At 39.2% G+C, this 24,037-nt stretch overlaps 1 protein-coding gene across 1 annotated transcript; it reads left to right on the forward strand.

Annotated features, from left to right (window-relative positions):
• Positions 1 to 3,043: 3,043 nt before the first annotated feature.
• LOC144701394 (LOB domain-containing protein 37-like) lies at positions 3,044 to 3,523 on the forward strand. Its single transcript, XM_078573211.1, has one exon. The coding sequence runs from the start codon at positions 3,044 to 3,046 to the stop codon at positions 3,521 to 3,523; it is 480 nt and encodes a 159-aa protein (XP_078429337.1).
• Positions 3,524 to 24,037: the final 20,514 nt, after the last annotated feature.

Raw genomic sequence — 24,037 nt, forward strand, 5'->3', positions numbered from 1 at the left:
CCCTGGATAAGACATATCACTTAGAGGAAAGGATGGAATGTTGGTGGCAGCAGTGAGATGGTTCTGTTTCTTATTCTTTTAAATTCACTCAGACCCATAGTGTACATCATCAAAATAAATTCACTATGCAATAACTATGAAATGGCAAATCGATAATGATTGGATGATCTTACAGAATTATGTGATTCCTTGGCAACATTTCTCAAATCACATCAAGGACTTCACAGATTGCTTTTGATGAATTATACATTTATCAGTTTATTTATGATGATTATCTCACCTCATTTGGAAAGTGTATTAATCAATTTATAGAAATGATGCTAGTTACCTACAGGGAGAAGTCACGCTTAGATGTACACAAAAGTATTGAGCTCAACACATCATCTAATATTACCTAGCAACATTTAATGCCAGAATTCAGGGTCTTCAATAACATTATACTTTCATTGTCTAGAAACCACATTTCGGCTTTTTTACGCATTTCCGCAATAACTATGTTATTTTGATTTGAAAAAAGGCATATACTGTTTACTTTTCTACTACAACAAATAAAGTTTTATTTATTAACAGGACAAACAGGATTGTCATATCGGAGAAGTTATATATAAATCCTAAATAGGTCTTATCATATGAGATCATAGGATACTTATGACGCTATAGTGCGATCTTTCTTGAGACAACAACTAAGAAGATGTTGATCCTTGTTTATTTTGACAACAAAATAATAAATTAGAGTCACACTGAATCCTTCTGATATTATCTCAAGACTCAACATTCATGGATCTATCTTGATAAAAGAATTAGTGTAGGGATGATTTGCTTATGTAAGGTTTATCTATTTATGTTATGTTCATATATTTATTCTCAAACTTTTGATGCACTGCCTAAACGGTACTCAAGATTGGGAAATTTTATATACTTACATCAACATTCCTTCTCTATTTCTATATATCTAAGTTGGTCATCACATCAATATTTCTGTGAATGTGGGGCTAGGAATAGATAAATACTAATACAGTTAAAATGATTAATTTTTGTTGGAGATAATAATATGAACTAGAATGAGCGTGATGGAGGATGAAGTGATGACAAAAAGGTAAGAATACAGATCAATAGATATGTTTGATGTGATAGTAGAATGATTTGCATAAGTGGGATGACGATGAAATGAAGATGACATGATGGTGTGAAAGGCCTAATATATGATAGAAATGTGCAAAATTGTAATGTGGAGGTGTGGATAAGAGGAGCAAACTAATGATGACAATGAAAAGAACCAATGTAAGGAGAGGACACTTACATCCGATCCTTGATTTCTTCTAGGATGATGACATTTCTTCATAAAAAACATTATTGAACTTTCTTCCCACGTCTATTAAGCTCGTTCTTGGTGTCCTGGGTGTTTGATATCTCATTCTATAGTAGTAGAAATCCTAGATTTCCATTTGATTAAATTTTGATCTCCCTTATCAGTATTTGTGTGGCTTCCTCTTTCTTATTGGAAGTAGAAAATCCCAATATTTTTCTTTTTCTTAATTAATTGCACAAAATCATCCTTTTCCACAATTTGCAGCTCAGAGATCATCACTAGACCTGCGTAGAAAAAGCAAAAAAAGGATAAAGGAATCTGATTTATTAAATGAATGGGATGGTGATGCGTCACTGCATGCCACATTAATGCAATTCGTTTTTTTTGACTTTCACATTGACGCTTTTTAGGAACAGATTTAAATAAAAAGATATCTCAATCATTAGATAAGTGAAAATTATACACCATAGCTATTTGTCATCTGGAGTTTCCACCAATCATGTGACACATCATGTGCGACACTTTTAAATTATTCAAAATTTGGAACTTTGGTAAATGCATCATAATAACGAGTTTTCTTTGTTCGGTCTCTGCACATATTTATTGATGTTTTAACCACTTTTACTTTTGTATTGCTCCATGGTATCATCCATATTCAAAAATAAAAGGTTCAAAGTAATCATTAGCATGGATGACAACACAACTCACGATGCCATAATGATACCTTTCCAGAATTATTGGTTGTAGTAATCATTCCCAAAAGTCATGATCAGTCACCATTTAATCAAATCAAATGGTGACATGTGGTAAGGCAAAAAATAAGACCAAAATTTTATTAAATAAAATCCATAAAATAAAATAATAAGTCCTAAAAATATAATAAACAGTAGTGATTAGTATCTTCCAAAATAAAGTCAAAAGAATTAGGACCCTGCTACGCGGGCAACCGGTTGCCCCAAAGGAATCTTGGGCAACCAGTACACGTCGGAAAAAAAACACATGGCTTGCCCTCATTGGACGCTCTCTCTCTCTCTGTACTTGGTGGCGGCGGCGGGTTGGGGGTAGCGGAAAGGCGTGGTGGTGTTCAGCCCCTTGGTCGGGCGATGGCGGAGAGCTCCGCCGCTGAGAATCCCGAGGGCGGAGCGTGTGCTCTACGTGCTGGAGACCAGCGAGGCGAGGTTTCTTCTCCTGCTCGGCGGCGGTGCTCGGCGGAGCTTTCTACGTGTTCCCAGTCCGGGCGGCTCGCGTTCGGCGGATCTTTCTACGGCGGATCTTCCAGCTCAAGAACACTCTTCCAGCTCAAGAACACAAGAGCCGCCATCTCTCTTCCAGCTCAAGAACACTCTCCAACGCAGAAGGCGGCGTGGTTCACCCTCCCCCCATGCCCGCTCTGCGCCATCTTTCTCAGCCCCGTCCCGTTGGGATGTATCATGAAGAGGGTGAAGTTTGTCGTACCAAACCCATGGTTGTTCTTGTTCTTGATTGCATGATCATCATGGATGGATAGTTTCAAAGATGCATGGATAGCGTGTGCAGATTCCCAAGCTCACGCCACCCTTTTCCTCGCCAAATTCTACGGCCGAGCCGGCCTGCTCAATCTGGTCTCCGCCGGTGACGCCCAATCTGTCTTCTTGACCCAGGCTTCTCCCACGAGGTCTTCTACGATCTTCGGCTCGTTCTAAGGAAGGAAGACGCTCCCTTTTTTTGCCGATAATTTTAATGCAGCAATCGCTGATGTACGAGGCGTGCGGGAGGATCGTCAACCCAATTTACGGCTCTGTGGCAATGTTCTCTTCGGGGAAGTGGCATCTCTGCCAAGAAGCTGTAGAAGCAATCCTCAACGGCAGACCAATCGCGCTCTCTCTCTCGGACGATAGCAAAAACCCGAGGCCTGGTTCGGCCCACAAAGCACTGTGCTACGACATCCGGCACGTCTCCAACAGGCGCAAGAGTTCGAGAAGAGATCCTTTTCACAGGTCAGGGAAACATGTTAACACAGAGCTATCCGCGTTACAGTCTTCTGTCGACGAGGATGGGGATGAGCATTGGAGAAGGCTGAGTAGAGAGCCCGTCCGCGGCAAAGAGAATCCGGGGAATAGCGAGATCGCATCTGATTCCATGAGATATTTGGCGACGGAAGGGCAGAAAGAAATAGAGCTGAAGCTGAAGCTGGGATGGCACATGGCGGACAGCCTTTTTCTCGGAAGCAGTTAACCATTCACCGGAATGAAATATGTATTCTGTTTTTCTCTTTTGAAGAGCCATTGCTTTCCTCATTTATCGTTGTATACATTTGCTTACCCAATTTTTCCCCTTATCTTCATAATTCATCATTACCATCTTGTGATGCTGTTTAGTCTCTAACTGCAACTTCCGAGCATATGTCTCTCGCTGATTCCATTGTCCTGCATCGACTGAAAGAGTTAGTAGCCTGGGTCAAGAAGACAGAAACAACGCGAGTCAGGTGGCGTGGGAACTGAGAAAAGTATGCAAACTACAATTCCTGGAGTTGTCCAATTTATTCTGCAATTCTATAACGTTAAAAAATTATTGCGGCTCCAAAAAGATAAATCTATTTGGCGGATTCATAAATCTGGCCAGCTGCCTCATAGATGTTTATTGAGATTCAAAATTATAAATAATGATTACAAGTAAGAAATAAGAATGATTCCGACGAAAAAAGTTGACTACGTAATTTAGGAATAAAGTTCCTTTCAAGACGATGATCATGCAAGCCGACGACTATGAACCTCGGGTATCAATTTCATCTGATGATGATGCTGGTAATGATAATTGAAGATAAAGATGAGTATTATTATTGTTCAGCTGGCGGATTATGGGCTCGCTTAGTGGGAAGAGTCTTCGTTGTCGCCTCCACCATTGTCCCGTACACTGTTGAAGGGATTAGAATTTTGAGATCACTAACCTCTATGTTGAGCATCTCCTCTCCGATCATTGTCCCTTACCCTATTGAAGGCTCAAATTCCTTTTGTAAATCAATGCCGGCCTGTGGGGCTAATCTTGTTATCTCTGTAAATATTTGTTCTTTATACAAGTCTCTGTTCTCCCCTCAACTAGTCCCACTCAAAAAGAGAAAGATAAAGCAATATTTGAGCTTATCAACAGGCAAACATACAGAACATACAATTATTACGACGATGGTGGTAGAGCTAGTGGGAGAAGGAGACTCGGTGTGTTATCTTGGCTCCTCTTCCTTCGGCGATGTAGAGACCCACATGGTGCATTAGATCCTGAACATTCAAAAAACTACTACCCGTTAACCATGTTGTTGCGTGTTTATTTATCTAAACTTGGGGTTAATAAACAGGATTAGGATAGAGAGAGATCATTAGAATAAACATGGGGATGGCCGGGGAGGCCGAAGGTGGCACAGCCTCTGGAGTAGACGACGATGTCCTCGAGCGGCGCCGCCAGGCCGACATTGCACGCTGCCAACGTCGTCACGACGAAATCCAGCACGCAAATGTCTGTGCAGATGCCCAACACCAGAATCTGCGAAACCCAACATGGATGGATAGTTTCAAAGATGCATGGATGCAATAAGATGGATGAAGAAATAGAAAAATAACAAACATTACCTCGCTCTATTTGGCTTTAAAATAGCTTTTCGATTTCATCTTTCTAGTAATCACTATCATGGGCCCGCAACTTCAAGACTTTGTGGCTATCCTGAGAAAGGTGTGACTGCTCTTGAACTACCTACATAATAGGTATCGACGGAGTTGACCAGGAGACAATCAAACTGTTTTACACGTTCAGGCATTGTGCCCTTGCTGCCCGCAGCTAGAGCAAGTGACTCCCCTCTGCTTCTTTTACTTTGCAGCTGCTCTGCCATGCTTATGTAGCGCTTGTTCCCTATTTTGGGTCGTCCTTTGCAGCGAGCTGTCAACGGACTTCTAACAATATCTTCCTCTAAACCAGATAACGCACGGTACAATGTCTGTAGGTTTCTTTCAATAGTTTCACCTAAAACAATCAGTGATGCCTTGTACAACTGAAATGTGCTCTTGGTTCCAATTGAACAGTGTAAAATAGGCTTCGTTAGACCCATTAGTTCAGACAGACGTTGATCTTCGGTCATACCTTGTGTAGCCTTGAATTCAGAGTTGGGTTGCGTAGCCAGTGCAGTCTCGATGAAGACAGACTGAATATCCACAGTTTCACAGACCTTTTTCCAGCGATGATTAAACATTGAGACAGGGCATGATAATATGTTATTGTGGCGAAAACAACACAGCATGTGTCTGCATACAATACCGAGCCAAATCGCCTTCCTACAGGAGCAGGTACTTTGCTCAACGGAGGCAATGGATATCCTCACAAAACGAAATTTGTTTGGAAAATCTTTGTGACTGATAAGGAAATATCCCTCATCTTTGGAATCATCTACAACACAGGTATATGAAAGCGACATTCCTGATTCAGCTTTGAGAAGAACCTATGCATAATTTGTCAGTATATGAAGAGCGTCATTAATTAGAGGATCCATTGATGCTGGGGGCGAACTTGGTGGAAAGCCTAGCTTGGGACAATTTCTCTAGCGATCGTGTTTCGACTGCATCGAAACCATCAATAATGCGCAATAGAGACGAATTCGACAATAATGCGAATTTTATTTGACAGTTGACCATCTCCTGGCGTTGCGTAGAAGACACACCTGCGACGAAGTTGTTATGGGTGTAGGCGAATGCCCACTACTTCTTTTTTCCCTCGAGAGCTGGAAGATACGATTTTGCCGCTTGCCATTTTGACTTCAATGTTGAAAATTCCATCTCGAATTCATCAACATCTTCAATGGAGCCGACCCTCCAGAATTCAGTCATGAATTCGCTGAGATTGGCCGTCAAAGAGCTAGCTAGAGCACGAGTGATATTCTGGTAAATGTGGAATCTGCACAATAGATGGATTGCTTTGGGTCAGATGTCCTTAGTAGCTCGGGCCAATTCCATATCGCCATCTGTAAACAAGACGATGGGATCGAGATTCGTATAGGATCGAAATTGTTGAAGAGCCCACGTATAGGACTCAAATTGCTCATTGGACAAAAGACAACCAGCAGTCAATACTGTTAAACCGTGGTTATCGATCACTGTGAACAACACCAGAGGCATGCCAAAGCGATTCATCTTGTATGTAGCATCGATTTCTAAAACATCGTTGAACTGCCAATAGGTGAAATCCAGAAAACTCTCTCCAGGCGAAGTGTGTCATCGTTCAATTGGAAATTGAAGGACCAACCATGATTGGACTTCTCTTTCAATAATTTGACAAAGTCGTTAGTCTCGCGAGCTCTGCTATAAGATTTTTGTAACAAATTTTGAACGTTTCTTATTGTCCACATTACTGCAACATCTGGGAAATGCTCCTGCTCTATCAATGTCTTGATTTGAGAGCAACTGAGCATGCCAAGTTTGTTTAACTCCAGCATTTTTGTTTTCACTTTGTCCGGAATGAAGCGACTTTGCGGCATTTGAGCTAATTCGGCTTCAGTAAACAGATCGTGATTGTGCTGATTATTCATCTGATACACTTCATAGACGCCCGAGGCTTGATTTAACCGCAACTTAATTACGAATGTACATTGACATTTCAATGTTCTTTTCTCTCTTTGGAACTCTTTAGAAACTGAGGACTGCTTCATCGATGACTAACAACCGCGAAAACAAAGAAACCTAATGAATTTCAAGTGCTTGGAACTCTTCTGCCCAAGGGGGCAGTTGGGGTACTTGGTACACTTCTCACGTGTTTGATCGAGTGTTTCAAAGACATCTCCAACGGATACTTTCTGAGTACTTGTAACACCACTAGATGATGGAGGCCACGCATGAGCAATTGATGATTCGCCGACGGGAGCAACATCTAATACTCCCATGCTAGCACTTGCGTCTTCTGATATCGTAGCAACCCCAACTTCAGCACCCTTCATGCTGCAAGTTTATGTACTGATTTTTAATCATGTTTGCCTAAGATTGTAGCCCCATTTCACCAAATTATCTCTTTCCACATATACATTCTTCTACTTGAAGAAAAAGGCAAGCATGGTAAAGATACAATGGCAGGAAAAGCAAATTTTCAGATAAAGAATAAAATGCAGCACAATATTTAATGAAATTTTCTCATCATTTTCAGGTAATTGCCTTGATCACCAGATACTTATCCAGGAGCATGGGATTCAGGCGATTACCCAATCATCAAAGTAATAAAACCATTCATTAAATTGCCTTGATCGCCAGATACTTATCCAGGATCATGGGACTCGGGCGATAACGTAATCATCAGAGTAAAATCATTCATTTAAAAGATTATACAATCATTCACGAAGTTAGCAACATATTTTTTTTAAGGAGTGACAAAGAGGCTGGAGCAGAGTGGAGGTCCTCAGTTTGTCTTTTGATTCTTTTCTACCCTAGCGTTCTGTATGAAATACATTAGAGAATACCTGTAGAATTGTAGTTCTACCTAATCACTTATCCTTTTTCGAGAAAGATCATTCCAAAGTCCTTGATACCATTTCAGCATATCAAATGACGCAAATACCCTAGGAATAGAAATGGCTACAGGTAATGATCAGTACCCATGCCCCCCCTTACCAGCTGAGTTTCTAATGTCTCCGCTGCCCTCCTTGGAGGACGGCTACAAGCATTTAAAGGGAAACCACAGTAAAGGCCCAAAATGGAAATGGCCCAACGATAATGATGGCAAGGATCAACACGTGTGTCCCTTCAGAAACATTTTTTTGGCACCCAATCCAAAAACTTTAACTGACCTACTTAGGGGAGGGCTTCCCTATGGCGAATGACAGATACCTTTAAGAAAACAATGTCTACTTATGGATCTCACAAGTCCAAATTCAACTTCTTGACTGCCCTCCTTAGGGAACGAAAAAAGGAATTTAAATGGGAACTACTCTGAGGATTTGGCCTGACTACCTTGAGGCCAGGGTAAGCGAGAGAGATGATTAAGTACAAGGTAGAAAGAGCAGAATTGAAAGAAGAAAAGGTTCGGTCTCATTTACACATAGTGGGTATTTTATACAGGCCGATTAACAACTAATTTGACCGTCTATAACGGCTAGTTTTATTAGCCGTTATAAACCCGATTTAAATTAGGTAGTGGGCCCCACAGTAATTAACCCTCTAGACATAGCAATGTACATCTTATATCCGACATACTCAAAGGGAAAATATCAGAAATACCACTAATAAGGGGGTTTGGGATCCTTCCAGATACCCAACTTGTCATAACCTAAGAAATTGCTGGAAATCCAAAAGTGAGTGAAGAAATTGGAGACCTGAAGCCTTGTCTTTATGGTGTCAATTGGAGTAGTTATCACAGAGCATGCACCAGCCAATGTCCCTGTTGTGGCCTGAACTAACACCAGCTCTAGATGAGATGATTTCTTCTCGGAATGACCACCATAGCCCAGAGATATGTAATCAAATTAGTGAATTGGAGATTTTCATGTTAACTGATGCAACTTAGTTTTGTACATCAGGAAAAAGGAATAATAATTTTCATAGCCTAGATTTCTGCCTCAAGAAAGAAACAAGTGAAATAAGATAAAAAGACAACCAGCTGCACATTAAAAGGAAAGAGAAGAATGAAGATGAAAGCGAAGGATGATTGGTGGAGCCTAATTTCATAATCAAGAAACAGAGAAATGAAATAAGAAGATGAAATAAACAGAAGAAGTCAACTAGCACATAACAGCAAACACTGGGATTTCCATGCTAACTGCCGTAATTTCATATTATAAAGCAGGAAAGAACAAGGATCAAACAGAGGAATGGTAATCATAACCCTGTTTTCTACATTAAGAACTCTAGATATGATTAAAGGTGCCAAAAAGAAAGAGAACACAAGCGCATCAAATAAAAAAAGATCCAGAGATAGCCGTACCAATCTACACAAATTTGATTTTTACAAGGGGGAAAAATGAGGATGAAAAAGAATAATAATGTTCATGGCCTTGATTTTTTTACTGAACCTACTTCGATAGTGCGCAAACTACTTTTCAAGGGACATATGCAATGGATTTTGTTAGACATGGCAAGTGGAATCAGAAAGGAAGAATTATTGTACATGACATGGCCTGATCGAAGCATGATTAATTTTCGCTAGAAAACGCATTGTAGTAGGAAAGGAGGATGTAATTGTACAAGCAAAAAAAATCCCCACACAGACCTGCAAGAGTTCGGCGTTCCTCTCCAAGGGAGCCAGAGCCATTTTTGAAAATGCTCCTGCCGTTCCTGTGGGGGATTGCCGGACGTTGCCGGGGGGAGAGCTTGCCCCAAAGGACGAGAGAGAGCTTGAAGGAGCGCCAAATTTTTTTTCAAAAATGAGAAATGAGGGCATTTGTTTTGTTTTTTTCCGACGTGTACCGGTTGCCCGAGATTCCACAGGGTCAACTGGTTGTCCGCGTAGCGGTGTCCAAAGAATTAATGCAAAGTGTATTTCAACTAAGATAATTAAATTATATCAGAATATGATAACACAGAAGTCTAAAAAAATACCAATAATTTTACAGAAATAACAAAATTCTTAAAAAATGAAGTAACTATTTCATGCTTGGTAAAATACATAAAACCTGTAAAATTTATGGGACTAACCTAATAATTGTTTTGGTATCAGGCTTCCCATTATAATTCACTCTTTTGATTGTCGATTCACCTTGTTCACACAGAAACCTGCATACAATAAGGTAATGATCTTAAGTTCCCCTCTAGGTATAAATTTATTTATGTAATGTGAGAGCAGACATAATAACCTCCTTCATAATTTTCTGACATCCTCGTCTGACATAAATTAATTTTTAAATTAAGAACACATTTGTATACAAATTTTCTGGACTTATATTCAAAGAGACATGAACTTTCTAAGTAAAAAAAAAATATATATTTTTTATCATTTTATGACTTATAATTTCTTTCAAATTATTTATTATCCCTTTTAAAATTTAAAATCTGCCCCCAGGTGTCGCTATTCAATTCGTTGAATGGCAAACAATCATGCAGTTTCATAATGATTAGCTATACAAGGCACACTTATGGCATTGTGGATCGCAATGTCATACTGCGCCAATTATTATCTGACATAATGACATATTTTCTACAGGAGGTGTGTGGACCAACAAAAAAAAGAAGTCATTTCAATCGCAATAAATGAAATCAAAAACTGAGAAACAAAAAGGAAAAATCAAAAGTTCTTGCAATACTCATGGCATGCACGCAATAAATAAAAATCAAAACTTTCTAAGTCAAAAAAAAAAAAAAAAAAAAAAGAATTTCCTTTTCCCTCGCAAGTACACGTCTTAGCTTTGAACCATGTGAATTCAAAAGATGAGGTGACATGGAATCTTTGACGATTTTATAGCTCAAGCAAAATGGAAAAAGAGAAAGTGCTAGGGCCAGTGAAATGGAGAAAAAAAAAATAAGGGCAAGGTTTGCACCAACTTCAAATCGCGAGATTTGCAATCCACAGGTCTGATTAACCCAAAACTCCCTCTCGTCTTTCCATCCGTGCCCTCTGATCGATAAATAGATGCTTGAGTCACTATAAAAATCATCCTTAAACTTGCTTTCTACTCATGTGGGTTGATTGAAAGATGGTAAGCTTTTGAGATCCATCAAGTGTGTTCTTGGTGCATTGAGTGTGTGGGAAGAAGGATAAGAGAAGAGAGGGAGCTTACCGGCACTTGCGAAGCCCCATGATCTTGGCGGAAGGTAAGGATCTATGGTAAGCATCTTCACCTTACGTTGCTCTTTCTTGACATCATCGATACCATAATTCAATTCCACGATCAGGTTTCACTGTCACGCCACTTCTACAGTTTTGCATAATCCCGTTCCTCCATCATCCTACCTTTCACTTACTCTCTCATTATCATATCCAACACTCTCTCTACCATCGTGATGCCATGTCTATCATCATTCTATTTTCATTTCCACTTTTTGTTCATTTGAAGTTTGAATTGTAACTATTTGAGATCTTTGATCGATATCACTATCTCACCTAGTATTTGCTCAACATTTTAGTTCACATCATGAACAATATCTTATCATCTCGATAATCACTATAGAAAGAATGTTAAGTCCTTAATCATCGTACCCTGTGGAAACGATTCGTACTCATCACTAGCTAAATATTACTAAGTACTGGTTTATATATTTATCGAATAATCTCAATTACCAACGACGAATTAAAACCCAAATATTGAGATTATCGCATGTACATTCCTCACTCTTCTAGATATCACATACACTTATGAGGACCCCAGTGAGCCTAGATTGTCTTACCATCAAGAAATGTGCTTTTATACCACTACAAGAGCTAAACTTTTATACCAATGCTTCGTGGACTTGAAACAAATGAAGTTCCAATGTGGTGTAATATTAATTTCATGAAATTATATATGTATATATATTTAAAAATATACATTATTTTTTAGAATTTAAGTTACTCCTCAAATTGAATTGAAGAATGGATACATAAATTAGAAAATACATAATGATATTTTATCCCACCAACTTAAAACATTCATTCTCTCTAATGCAATAAAATTTAGTGGAAAATGAGGAACAAACAATGATTTTTCAAGTTCATTTTACTTGTGTAATTATTTGTCCCTTCACTCATTGTGATGCGGAACAAAAGAACGGGATCAATGATCAGTTCCAATGTCAATTTGGCAAATGGAATGCAAGTGGGAAGCTCATGCTAGCGTTAAAATTCAACGAGAAGTACAGACTCGGCATCGAAAGACACCAGCGACCAATAAATCATGGTAAGAGAGTCCTGGGTACGCCACTAGGCTTTCAATGACCCAGACGTCGGGTTGAAGTACTGACGACATGAGCACAGTGATTGAAATTTTTAATGAACATGTAAATGGGGAGAGGTGCGACCATATTGGACTTGTTGTGACCCGATCGTCCATGTCATAAATGGTGTGTAGCAACAGTGGGGGCTGTTGGGTTCGGTGCCTTGGTTCGGCCATAGAAAATACGTTCCATGAATGCAGAAGCGTGTCGATCGATTAACAATCGATCTTTGAAATCAACATACTGAGTGTACCTTTTGGGGAACTCGTTCCACCCTTGACTTTGCCGCTCCAAGATCGTTCTGAAGCCGTTCCCGCGCTCGGCCTCTAGAAGTATCCACGTGATCAGCCGACACTTGGATCTTGACGTCTTCTTCTTCAACTCTTCTTGAAAATCTTGAAGATCTCCTCACCATAAAGACACTCTTCCTTGGATAAGTGGAGAAGAGAATGGAGAAAGGGAGAGGCTGTCAAATCAGGCTTACATGGGCGCTTAAAATGAGACCTCTTTCCCTCTTTATATTTCACCTAAGGTTTTTCTCAAAAACCCTCCTAAGTAAAATATATCCACCAATGCTCTTATGACCTTGTGCATGTGACCCTCTAGGCCCATGTATTGTTCTATTTAATAACTTTAATGGCCCAATGATAATACCCTAAATTTGGTCTTTATTTCATGCTATTAGCATAATTTTAGGCATTTAAAGAGCTTAAAACGGGTTTGTTATCATATATTTACATAAATTTAATGTTTCCAAGTGATATCTGAATTTTCCCTAATTTTCTGTTAATTTAATGAATTTCTGAGATTTATTTGAGCTTGAAATAATTATTTTTAAATGAAAATGGCAAGTTTAATATTTAATTTTGACATTTATCAGCATGGGGATGAATCAGTGAATTTCATAGAATTGGTTACGAATTTTTAGGATTTTTGTGAGATTTATTTGAAGAGGAAATGTATTTATTCTAAGGAAAAAAGGTATATTTATAAGAGAAAAAAAGTATTTATATCATTTTCGAACTTTGAAGGGCCTTTTTGCAAAGTTTCGTTGCAAAAAGACCTTGAAAACCGCTCTCGGTCGCCACTGCAGGCGTAAAGATGTAATTGAAAATCTTCCAGGGTTTTATTGCAATTATTTAATATATTTTTTAATGTTTTTAGGAGAAACCAGAGGAGAGAGAGTGTGGCAGGGGCATACACACAATTACTTTTGGGAGGCGTGCAACATTAATTCCAGGCTTTTAAAGGACTTTTTCCGCAAAAAGAAGGATTCAAAATGCGCCAGCCAATGAGAGAGCGACACATCACAGCTGCAAGACAGAGAGGAGCTCCAGCTTGGATCAACCTATTTGGTACTTTTTCCTTCATTGTATTTGAATATTTTGGTGTATTTTGGATGTTGTTAGTTGAATCTCGTAATCGTTCTTAATTTCTGTCTGAACTTCTAAATCGCTTGGCTTGAGTGGCATGTAGAAGCCCTTACTAGGATTGAGAGGAGAAATTGAGAGATTTACCTGGCTATTCAAGTGCATTTCAAGAAAACTATAAAAAAACATAAAAGGGGTTAACTTTCTAGGAGATTGAATTTCCCATTCCATTATTCAATAGAGTAGTTGTTCTTGAATTATCAAATCTACAGAATCAACCAAAACACATCTAAATATTCTTCTTAATCTCTCTAATTGACTTCTTTGATCCTTTCCATTGGATCAATTAATTCAATTTAGAGCCCCTTATTTCTTCTACTTCTCTCATCTATTCTACCCCCCTTTCCAAATTTCTCATCTAATTAGGGTGATTTAATCTCTATTGAAGATTAAATTAACCCCAACTAGGTTCAAATTATTCAAGAAGAATATAAATTGGATTCCTTACTAGCTTCCCTTGTACGACACTCGTACTTATCACTACAGATCTTAAGTAGAGTTTTTATAAATTTTATTGTATAAGCTAAAATTGACGACAACAAGGGTTTAAAATTGCATAAAATTTACCCTTATTTTTTGGCTTATCACCCAATAACATTTATTAACCTACCTTATTAATTAACTATATCAACATATAGATTAATTAAATAAGGATCGATTTTACCCAATCGATAGGTTAAGTTTGCAAAGCTACACCTCATTTTACCCAATCGATCAATTTTACCCAGTCACGGTTGTACAGCCCGTGGGATGCAAAGCTACACCTCGTGATCTAGAAGATACAGAGTAGTCTCGAACTCTCTCATGGAACCTTTACTGTCATCGATTACCGTATATGTATAATCCATCATCCGCACGAGACTCTCGAACAACTTAGGGTATGGTTTATTCTCAAACCCTAATCCATCATTCAATTAGTACTGATGCGTAACGGGGATCACTAGAGAACGCCTTCTCCACTCACGACATGTCCTTGGTGTCTCAGGTCAATGGATCACTTATACAACCGTGACTTGAATCAACCTGATTGACGTTAAGGTATAATACCATTCAGGGATTCATACAGATCAATTCAGTGAACTCTTTCTCGAAAGAGCACCCACTATCTATCCTTAGTGTGCCATGCTAATAGCCATACGATCAGCTACACTTATCATATAAGTAGGATCAGCTAGTGTTGTTCTATCCAGATAATTTGATGTCCGTCTCGACTATCCATCGAATAGGAATATTTAGAATACATGTTTAAAGACTAGTGATCACTGTATTATGATCTCATCATAATTCACTAAGTCATTGCACGTATTCATGGACTTCATTATAAACATCACACGGAATAATAATGAACGCAAATATTTCATTCAATGAACTTAAATAAACATGGTAGTGTGATTGGCTAGACGGCCACATAATATCCATCAAGGGCGACATGGGTAGAGCTGGCGATGACGACGTCGATGATGACACTAGTATAGGAGTGTGGTTGACACGACATGGTGCAGCGTTAGTAGTGTGGTGCGAGCGGTGGCGGCAAGACACGACGATGGCACAATGGTGGGGCGCCTTAGTGTAGTTGACGGTGGGGCATCCAATAGGGGTACAACGCGGGTTGTGCGATAGCTGTGCGATCGACGACAGCGGCAACAAAAATAGCATGGGAACAACGTGGCCATGTGAGGCGGCACAGCGGTGCGGAGGCATCGCAGAGTCGTGAGGTGATGCTGCACTATGATTTGATGGCGTGAGGATATCGTGACGGTTGTAAGGCAGCATAGTGGCATGGAGACTACACAGCGATGCGAGCGCAACACAGTGACATGGAGGGGGCGTGATGGCGTTAGGCAGGAAGGCGCAAGACAGGCTAGCATGGCGGCATGGGTGGCGGTGCGCCGAGCAGTCATGGGCAGTTTCTGTGGAATGCACTTCAAGGTATGTGCGAGCACCACAGGCAGCAACGTTGTAAACCACACCCAAGCATCGCGGGCGGGAGATAGGCAAGGCGGCCGGGGGCAGGCAAGGCTTGGCGCGTGCAACAACACGTCGGGCAGCTTGGGTGCATGTGGGCAGCCAAAGCCGGTGCGGGCGAGCTGGGGGAGTGCGACGGCCATGGGACATGGGTGTCGGGGGCTGTGAGTGTAAGCACTCAGCAACTACGGGTTGGCGGTGGGTGCGAGCACGTGAGAGGCATAGGGACGTCGTGGAGGCAGGAGCACTATGTTGGTGGGTGCTGTGGACGCCACAGGTCAGCGAGGTGTGGCGGCGGTAGGCTCGGAAGTGAGGGAGGACTATATTGGTTGACGAAAATATTAATGTACAACTTTTACCTTAATTTTTACATAAAAAGTGTCAAGTTTTTTAAGCTTGATTTTTCTATGTGTGATATTTATTACAGAACATAAAAATGCGTCTAACTCTATATTGGTAATCTTTCTTGTTTTCAACTTAATATTTTGACCGTCGAGAGAAAATATTGCATGGTTTTATTTTTTAATTAAAAAAAAATAAAGTTGCGCGATATATTTTTTTCCTTAAGTCGCATGATACTTAGAGTTTGAATTTTTTTCTATATTTTTGTCATGGTTTTTTCTTTGCTAATGATAATATTCCACCTTAAATATTGGGCGAGAAGGTTAAATCTTTGGCTGTAATGGCCAACAAATCTCTAACGGCATGGAAGGACATTAAACAGGTAGGTAAAAGACCGTCGACCGACTTTTTTTTGTCATGTTCCTTAGACTACAACAGTGGAAAGTACTTGACGTTGTGTATATGTTTGTTTTGGACCAAATTAATAGCCCACATTTTTAGTTCCATCTTAAAACTGAGTCAGGGTTAGTAAAAATTACACAATTGAAATAGTTTTATTTCATCTACTTTAAAGATATTTCATTTTTTTCTTCAATTATCCGTCTTTATGTTTCTTCGCTGCAGTGATTGAGGATCTTAAAGAATAAACAATTGATGGAAGGATATTGTTTGTTTTTCGTGTTATGATCCAGGAAATTGATGCGGAGTAAAGTGACGCAAAAATGACTGCAATATAGAGGGATATCGAGGCTTTGATTGTTCTTTGTAAATTAGAGGAAACGATCAACAGTTTATCTTGTCTCGCAGCGAAGGAAAGAGACACAGAGAAGTTGACGGAGAAAATTCATTCCTTCGCCGCAATGAAGAAAGAGGTTAACGGATTCCCGGATTCATCCGATATTGCGATAATGTAGCGTTCAACACAGCAAGATCCACAGGCCCATTAAGAGTTAGAGAGCTGACAGACAGAGAAAGGGAGAGATGCGACGACCGTGGAGAGGGGGAGAGATGCTTCGGGGAGGAGAGAAGGGACAGACGAAGAGAGGGAGAGGGGGAGAGAGTTTCCGGTTGAAGAGGGGGCAAGGCAACAGCGGCGAGAGGGAAGAGAGAACTGAGAGCAGCGACAGACGCCGGGGGAGGGGGGGTTCGGAGAAGAGGGGAGAGGGGGAAGAGCACCAAAGGGTTCAGAGAAGGGGCGTTCGTGAGAAGGGGGGTTGGTGTTTTTCATTTTTCGTCATCGAAATGTCCGTTCCGTTCTGTTTACGTCAATAGACGAATGAGGGAACAGAAGAATGATGGAAACCTGCAGATGACTGAACGGCGACGAATGACAAAAATGGTGAAAACTTTCGTGAGAAACGGATGTTGGAACGGAATTCCATTTTGATACGTTCCGTCCATTCATTTTCATCGTTCATTTCCATCCTGCTCAGAGTCTGAGCAATGACTGAGTCGACGTCAGCCTATAAAGAGATAATGAAGGCCTATCAAATGATACTGTTCAGCCCGATAGTGAATAAATGATTACCAAATTGTGAACGAGTGCATGATTGGGAAGAGAGGAATCATCAATAAAATTTTGAATACGGCAACACGGTCTCGAATGAGGCGGCATCGTGGGACGACATGAACGAAAAAATCAATGTTCCATTTTATAAAAACTAATCACCAGATCGTTCCGTCAAGGCACAAAAACAAGTCAATCGTTAATGAGTTTTTCTGGTTACGATGTTGTACCACGTAGAACAGCGGTAAATGTTGCTATCGTCTTATTCCCATCGAGCAAGACTGGCCGAATGCGCACTTCCCGGAGCTTAACAACGAAAGGCTAGAGCTCCAAATATTACTATCTCCGCATATCGATCTGACTCATCTTCTTAGTGGATCCGCACGAATACACAACAAGTGATAACACCCTAAATTCGGTCTTTATTTCATGCTATTACCACAACTTTATGCATTTCAATAGCTTAAAATGGAGTTGTTATCATTTATTTACATCAAAATACTGTTTTCAAGTGATTTCTGATTTTTCCCTAATTTTCTGTTAATTCTATGAATTTTAAGGGATTTATTTGAGCTTGAAATAATTATTTTTGAATGAAAATGGCAATTTTAATATTTAATTTTGAGATTTATTAGTACGGGGATGAATCAGTGAATTTTATAGAATTTTCTAGGATTTTCTAGGATTTTTCTGAGATTTATTTGAGGAAGAAATGCATTTCTTTTAAGAAAAAAAGATATATTTATAAGGAAAAAAATGAGTATTAAGATTATTTTTGATCTTTGAAGGGTTTTTCATAAATATTCATTGCAATAATGCCCTAAAAAACAGCTCTTGGTCGTAGTTGCAGGCGTAAAGATATTATTTAAATTATGCTAGGGTTTTATTGCAATTATATAATATTTGTTTTAATCTTTTTAGAAAAAAAGCCAGAGGAGAGAGAATGCACAAGGGGTATATACACAATTATTTTTTGGGTGGCGTTGGGCGGCAATTTCACGTTTTAAAAAGGACTGATGTGTAAAATGACAGGCGGCCCTTGTTGGCGACGACGTGGCCTCATCACAGCCGTCGGATGAGAATCCGATGGCGGGTAGTGATAACGGCCGCTGGGCGGTAAGTTTACCGCCCGTGCAGCACATGCAAAGCTACGAGTGATGTGGCGAGCTGCGAGTGGACATCGCAGTGAACAAATGCACCTTAGGTGCTTGGCGATATTTACAGTGTTGATTTTTCTCACCTTTTCTCCTTCCTTTTTTATTTTCACTAGGGGTTACGTGGCGCAATGAGAATGCACCGACCTGAAGAAGTTGAAAGGTCCCCATCAATGGGAAGATGACACCTCAGCGAGCAGTTAAAAGAGAAAATATATAAATAAATGATTTAAATCTAATGGCTAATATTGGTTTAAATTCATTTATTCATAACTTTTGATCTAGAAATCCAATTGAGATGATTTTTTATGGATTTTCTTGTCTTAATACCCTCTTTCTCTCTGTATATTAGGATCAACAGATCAAACCTACATTGATAGATAAAAATTAATTACTAATTAGGGGTAAAATGGTAATTTTTACCATTTTACCTTTGTATAAAAGCCAAATTTCGAGAGGAGGGGTTCATTCTTGATGGTGCTCTATCACAGGTGCAAGACAGAGAGGAGCTCCAGCTTGGATCAACCTATTTGGTACTTTTTCCTTCTTTGTATTTGAACTTTTGGTGTATTTTGGATGTTGCTAGTTGTATTTCTTAATCTTTCTTCTTGATCCCTATCTGAACTTCTAAATCGCTTGGCTTGAGTGGAATGTACAAGCCCTTACTAGGATTTAGATGAGAAGTTGAGAGATTTCTTAGCTATTCCAAGTGCACATAGAAGAAAACTATAAAAAACAAATAAAAAAGGGTTAACATTCTAGGATATTAAATTTTCCATTTCATTATCCAATAGAGTAGTTATTACTGAATTGCCAAACCTAAAGAACCAACCAAAACATTTATAAATTTTCTCCTTAATCTCTCTAATTGAATTATTTGATCCTTTCAGTTGGATCAATTAATTCAACTTAGAGACCCTTATTTCATCTACTCCTCTCATCTCTTCCTTCCCCCTTTCCAAATTTCTCATCTAATTAGGATGATTTAATCTCTTTTGAAGATTAAATTAACCCCAACTGGGTTCAAATTATTCAAGTAGAACATCAATTGGACGACACTCTCACTATACATCTTAAGTTAGGGTTTTATAAATTTTACTGTATAAGCTAAAATTGACAACGACAAGGGTTTAAAATTGCATAAAATTCACCCCTATTTTTGGCTTATCAATTGGCGCCGTTGCTGGGGAAGCAACGCTAAGGAAATTTAATTGGTTTTAATTTTTATCAATTGAGTATGTATGAAGTATTTTGAAATCTTATATGACTTATTGAATTTAGTGATATCTCTCTTTGATTTTCAATAACTCTAAATTTCTGATAATTGTTGAACTTGAATAGAGGATATCGTATTTTATTTTTCTTGAATGTTTTATATGTAATGAGCATTTGATTTTGGGATTTATTATCTTTTGAGTGCCTATTTGTCCTCCTATTTATCCATCCCTTGATTGGTCAATCTAAATTCTCCTAAAGGGCAAATGTGCAACCAAAGATTAGAATGACAGTGAAAGAGCTTGTTATTCAAGCTACAAGAGAAGGCAAAATAGAGATAAATAATGTCCCGACGTCTTCACCTCCTCCTATGCGCATATTTGGACATCCTAGTAATCAACTACGACGAACAATAGGGGACCATTACAGGGCACCTACCTTTGAGGAATATTTAATACTCAGAGAAAAATCATATAAAGCCTTCGTGGAGAAGAGATGAGTGTAAATCTTTCCAACAAAGAATTACGGAGGCCGGAAGAGGAAAACAACACACTAGTAGATTATAATATCCGATCTTTCCATGACAGTAGTACTCCTCCTATATCTTTAGAGGTAGCATCTCATGATCATGAGCTTATTGGAAGAACTTCTGATGATGCTACCATAGATTTACCTATGGATTTTGGAATTCAAGTCCCCGCACAACCAACAGAATCTAAGGGTGATAGTTCTCCTAAGAGCTCTAGTGTGCCTAACCTTAATGCACAAGCTCCTATAGATCCCACAATCATATCAGTGCTATCACTAATGAAGGATCAAATGGTGAGCTTACATGAAAGAATGGAGAAGATGGAGAAATATAGACTTATAGAGCCTATTAGGGAAGTAAGTAGGGAGGAGGAGCCTTTACCCCAACTTCCCCCTACTCCATCTGAAAGTTTAGACGGGGAGGTATCTAAAGTTAGTTTAGAGTTGAAGAGGACTAGAGAGCCAAAGGACCCTAGAATATTATGTGAGATTGGAGGAAGTAAATTCCACAATGTGCTTATAAATCTAGGGTCAAACCATAGTATCATCCCTTTACCTGTCTTAGAGCGACACTCTATAGGTAAGGTGAAGCCATCCACTTAAATCATATACTTTGATGATGGGATTCATATCACTTCTAGCCGCCAAATTCGCAACACAGGTGTTGATATTAATGGATGTCGATTTAAATCTGATTTTTTCATCTTAGAGGGAACGACAAAAAAAGCACCTATTGTTTGGGGAGATCTTTCTTACTATCGGCAAGAGCAGTAATAGACATAGAGCATAAGGAAGTTATCCTTAGAAAAAATGATAAGAGAATTACCCTTAAGCTAGCCGGCCCTTCTGTGAGTAGAAGTGGACACTTTAGGATTGAGGATAAGGAAATCACTAAAGAAAATATTGACGAGGACATTCATGCCTCAAAAACTACTTCCATCTTTGGAAACAAAGTTTCCACGTCACCGCCTACTACTTCAGTTACCCAAACGTATTGTAAGCCCTCATGTTTGCATTACCAAATACGACTAGATTTGCAACTACTTACAGTTATCATGACGATCCGTTGTGAAACAGTCTGATGTATAGACTATAAATAACTTTGTACGGGCATGGCATAGCGGGACGTGGAGATACAGAGTGGAGAGTGTTGGGGCTTGGGAAAAAATCTCACTTCTCACTTGGATATGCAACACAACATCAACACAGAAAATGAAATGTAAAAACTATATTTTTTTATTTTCAAACTAGGCACATATATAGGAACTTATGTTCCAACCGACATATAAGTCTTTAGAAAAGTCAACAATACTAACATATCCTCCTTAATGTCGACTGTTTGACTCCTAGATGATCTATAAATTTCTCAAATCCTCCTTGAGCCAAAGCCTTGGTAAATCCATCTGTAATTTGATCAAGAGATGAACAGTGTTTCATAATAATTGCTCCGACATTGACTTGTACTCTAATATAATGATGCTTTATCTCTATATGTTTGGTTCTTCCATGAAATACTGGATTCTTGGCCATAGCAATTGTTGACATGTTATCCCATAACAAAATAAAAGCTTTTTCTTGATCTACACCAAGATACTTCAAAATCATTTTGAGCCATATTCCATGTTGACTTGCACTTGCTGCAGCTACATACTCAGCTTCTGAAGAAGATAATGCCACTGTCTCTTGCTTCTGTGAACTCCATGAAACAGCTCTTGAGCCGATGAGAAAAACATATCCACTTGCACTCTTTCTTTCATCTCTATCTCCTGCCCAATCACTATTGACATATCCTCCCCACTGAATATTAGATGATCAATCATATAGTAATCTATACTCTTTGGTTCCACATATATCTCATAATTCTTTTCACTGCGCCAAAATGATGGGTAGAAGGATAACTCAAAAATCTTGACACCAAACTCACAAATAGCATAATATCTGGTATTGTATTTGTTAAATACATTAAACTCCCCACCATGCTTCTATAAAATTGCTCATAGACCAAAGTCATACCATCATTCAAAGTCAACTTTTATTTTGAATTCATATGAGTAGTACATGACTTGCATGATATTATTTTAAGTTTTTTTAACATTTCTGACACACCTTTCTTCAGAGATAAATATTCCTTTTTCATCTTGAAATATTTGAAGACCAAGAAAATGATGAAGTAAACCAAGACCATTCATCTCAAATTCAGCCATCATTAGGTTCTTGAATTCTTGAATAAGAGAATCAGACGATCCCATATAAATCATGTCATCAACATAAATACTCACAATCATAATATCACCTTTGCTCCTCTTGATGTATAAGGTATGTTCAATTTCACTTCTTTGAAAACCATACTTTATCAAAAAATGATGTAACCTTCCATACCATGCTCGTGGTGCTTGTTTTAAACCATATAAAGCTTTCTTCAACTTGTAAACTTTGTCCTCTTTTCCTTTAACCACAAATCCTTCAGTTTGCATAACATAAACTTCTTCATTCAAATACCATTTGAGAAAGCATATTTAACATCAAACTGATATACCTTATACGCCTTTTGAGCTGCAATGGCTAACAAAATCTTATTGTTTCAAGTCTTGCAACAGGAGAAAATGTTTCAAAATAGTGAATTCCATAATTTTGTGCAAAACCTTTGGCTACTAACCTTGCATTATACCTCTGTGTACTCCCATCTGCTGCATGCTTGATTTTGTAAACACATTTTACTCCAATAGGTTTAATTGAAGATGTAAAATCCACAAGCTCCCATGTGTCATTTTTCTCAATACACTTAATTTCATCTTCCATTGCATTCTTCCACTCTTTCTTGCTTTTAGCTTACTGGTCCATCATGTGACAAAAGTGCAAAAATATTTGACTCATATAATTCTTTTACCGACTTTATCTTTCTTTGTGGTGATGGGGATTCATCTTTTGAAGTTAATGTAAGAGTCCCTGTTGCCCCGCCGGTTGCGTTCATAAATGAGATTTGCTGATTGCGAGACGTAGTGCCCCGCGTAGCTCTCTCCGGCGATGTAGAAAGGCCGAGCTCTGAACCGTGGGTACTTCTTGAACCAGTTGAGCAGGAACCCATGCGAGTCTTCCGTCCTGTTCGTGTAGGAGTATCTCACGCCCACCGCTGCTTCCAGAAAGAGTAGGTTTGCCGCTTTGTTCCATGCGTATGGGTTGAGCTTGAGTCCCCAAAAGTAAACCAGGAACAGATCGAGCTCCTACGCGGCGCCGTAGGCGACGGACGAGCAGCCCAGACCTCCGTTGAGCCAGCGAAGGAGCGGCTTCTTCTCTGGAGCCTCATCAGCCTTGAAGAACCAATAGTACAGCCCCTTCCCCCCCTTCCCTGCCCCCAGTCTGATTTAGAGACTATAAATAACTCTGTACTGCACTTGTTTCAAAGAGGCTTTTCTTACTCTATTATGTCTCCCAAGGCGGCGGCTCCGCCCGTCGCCCTGTCATTTCTTCTATTCTCTATTCTATCCTCTATTCTGCAATGATTCAGCCTGAATGGCTTTTGAGTTAGGATTGTGAGATTGCCCCTCTATCTTCTTCTTTCTTCTTCTTGACTTTCCTCTTCTTGAATACATGCGTAAAATATATTGCAGGGATTCTTATGTATTTGTTGTTTATGATTGGAATAAGTTTTCTTTGCCCTCCTCATTTTGGACCTCAATGAACATTAGTGTGGCAGGTGGACAGATTTATGAATCCGTAAAAGAGATCCATCCTTTCGGAGCACCAAT

The sequence above is a fragment of the Wolffia australiana genome, chromosome 3, assembly GCF_029677425.1.
Source record: "Wolffia australiana isolate 7733 chromosome 3, ASM2967742v1".
Lineage (NCBI taxonomy): Eukaryota > Viridiplantae > Streptophyta > Magnoliopsida > Alismatales > Araceae > Wolffia > Wolffia australiana.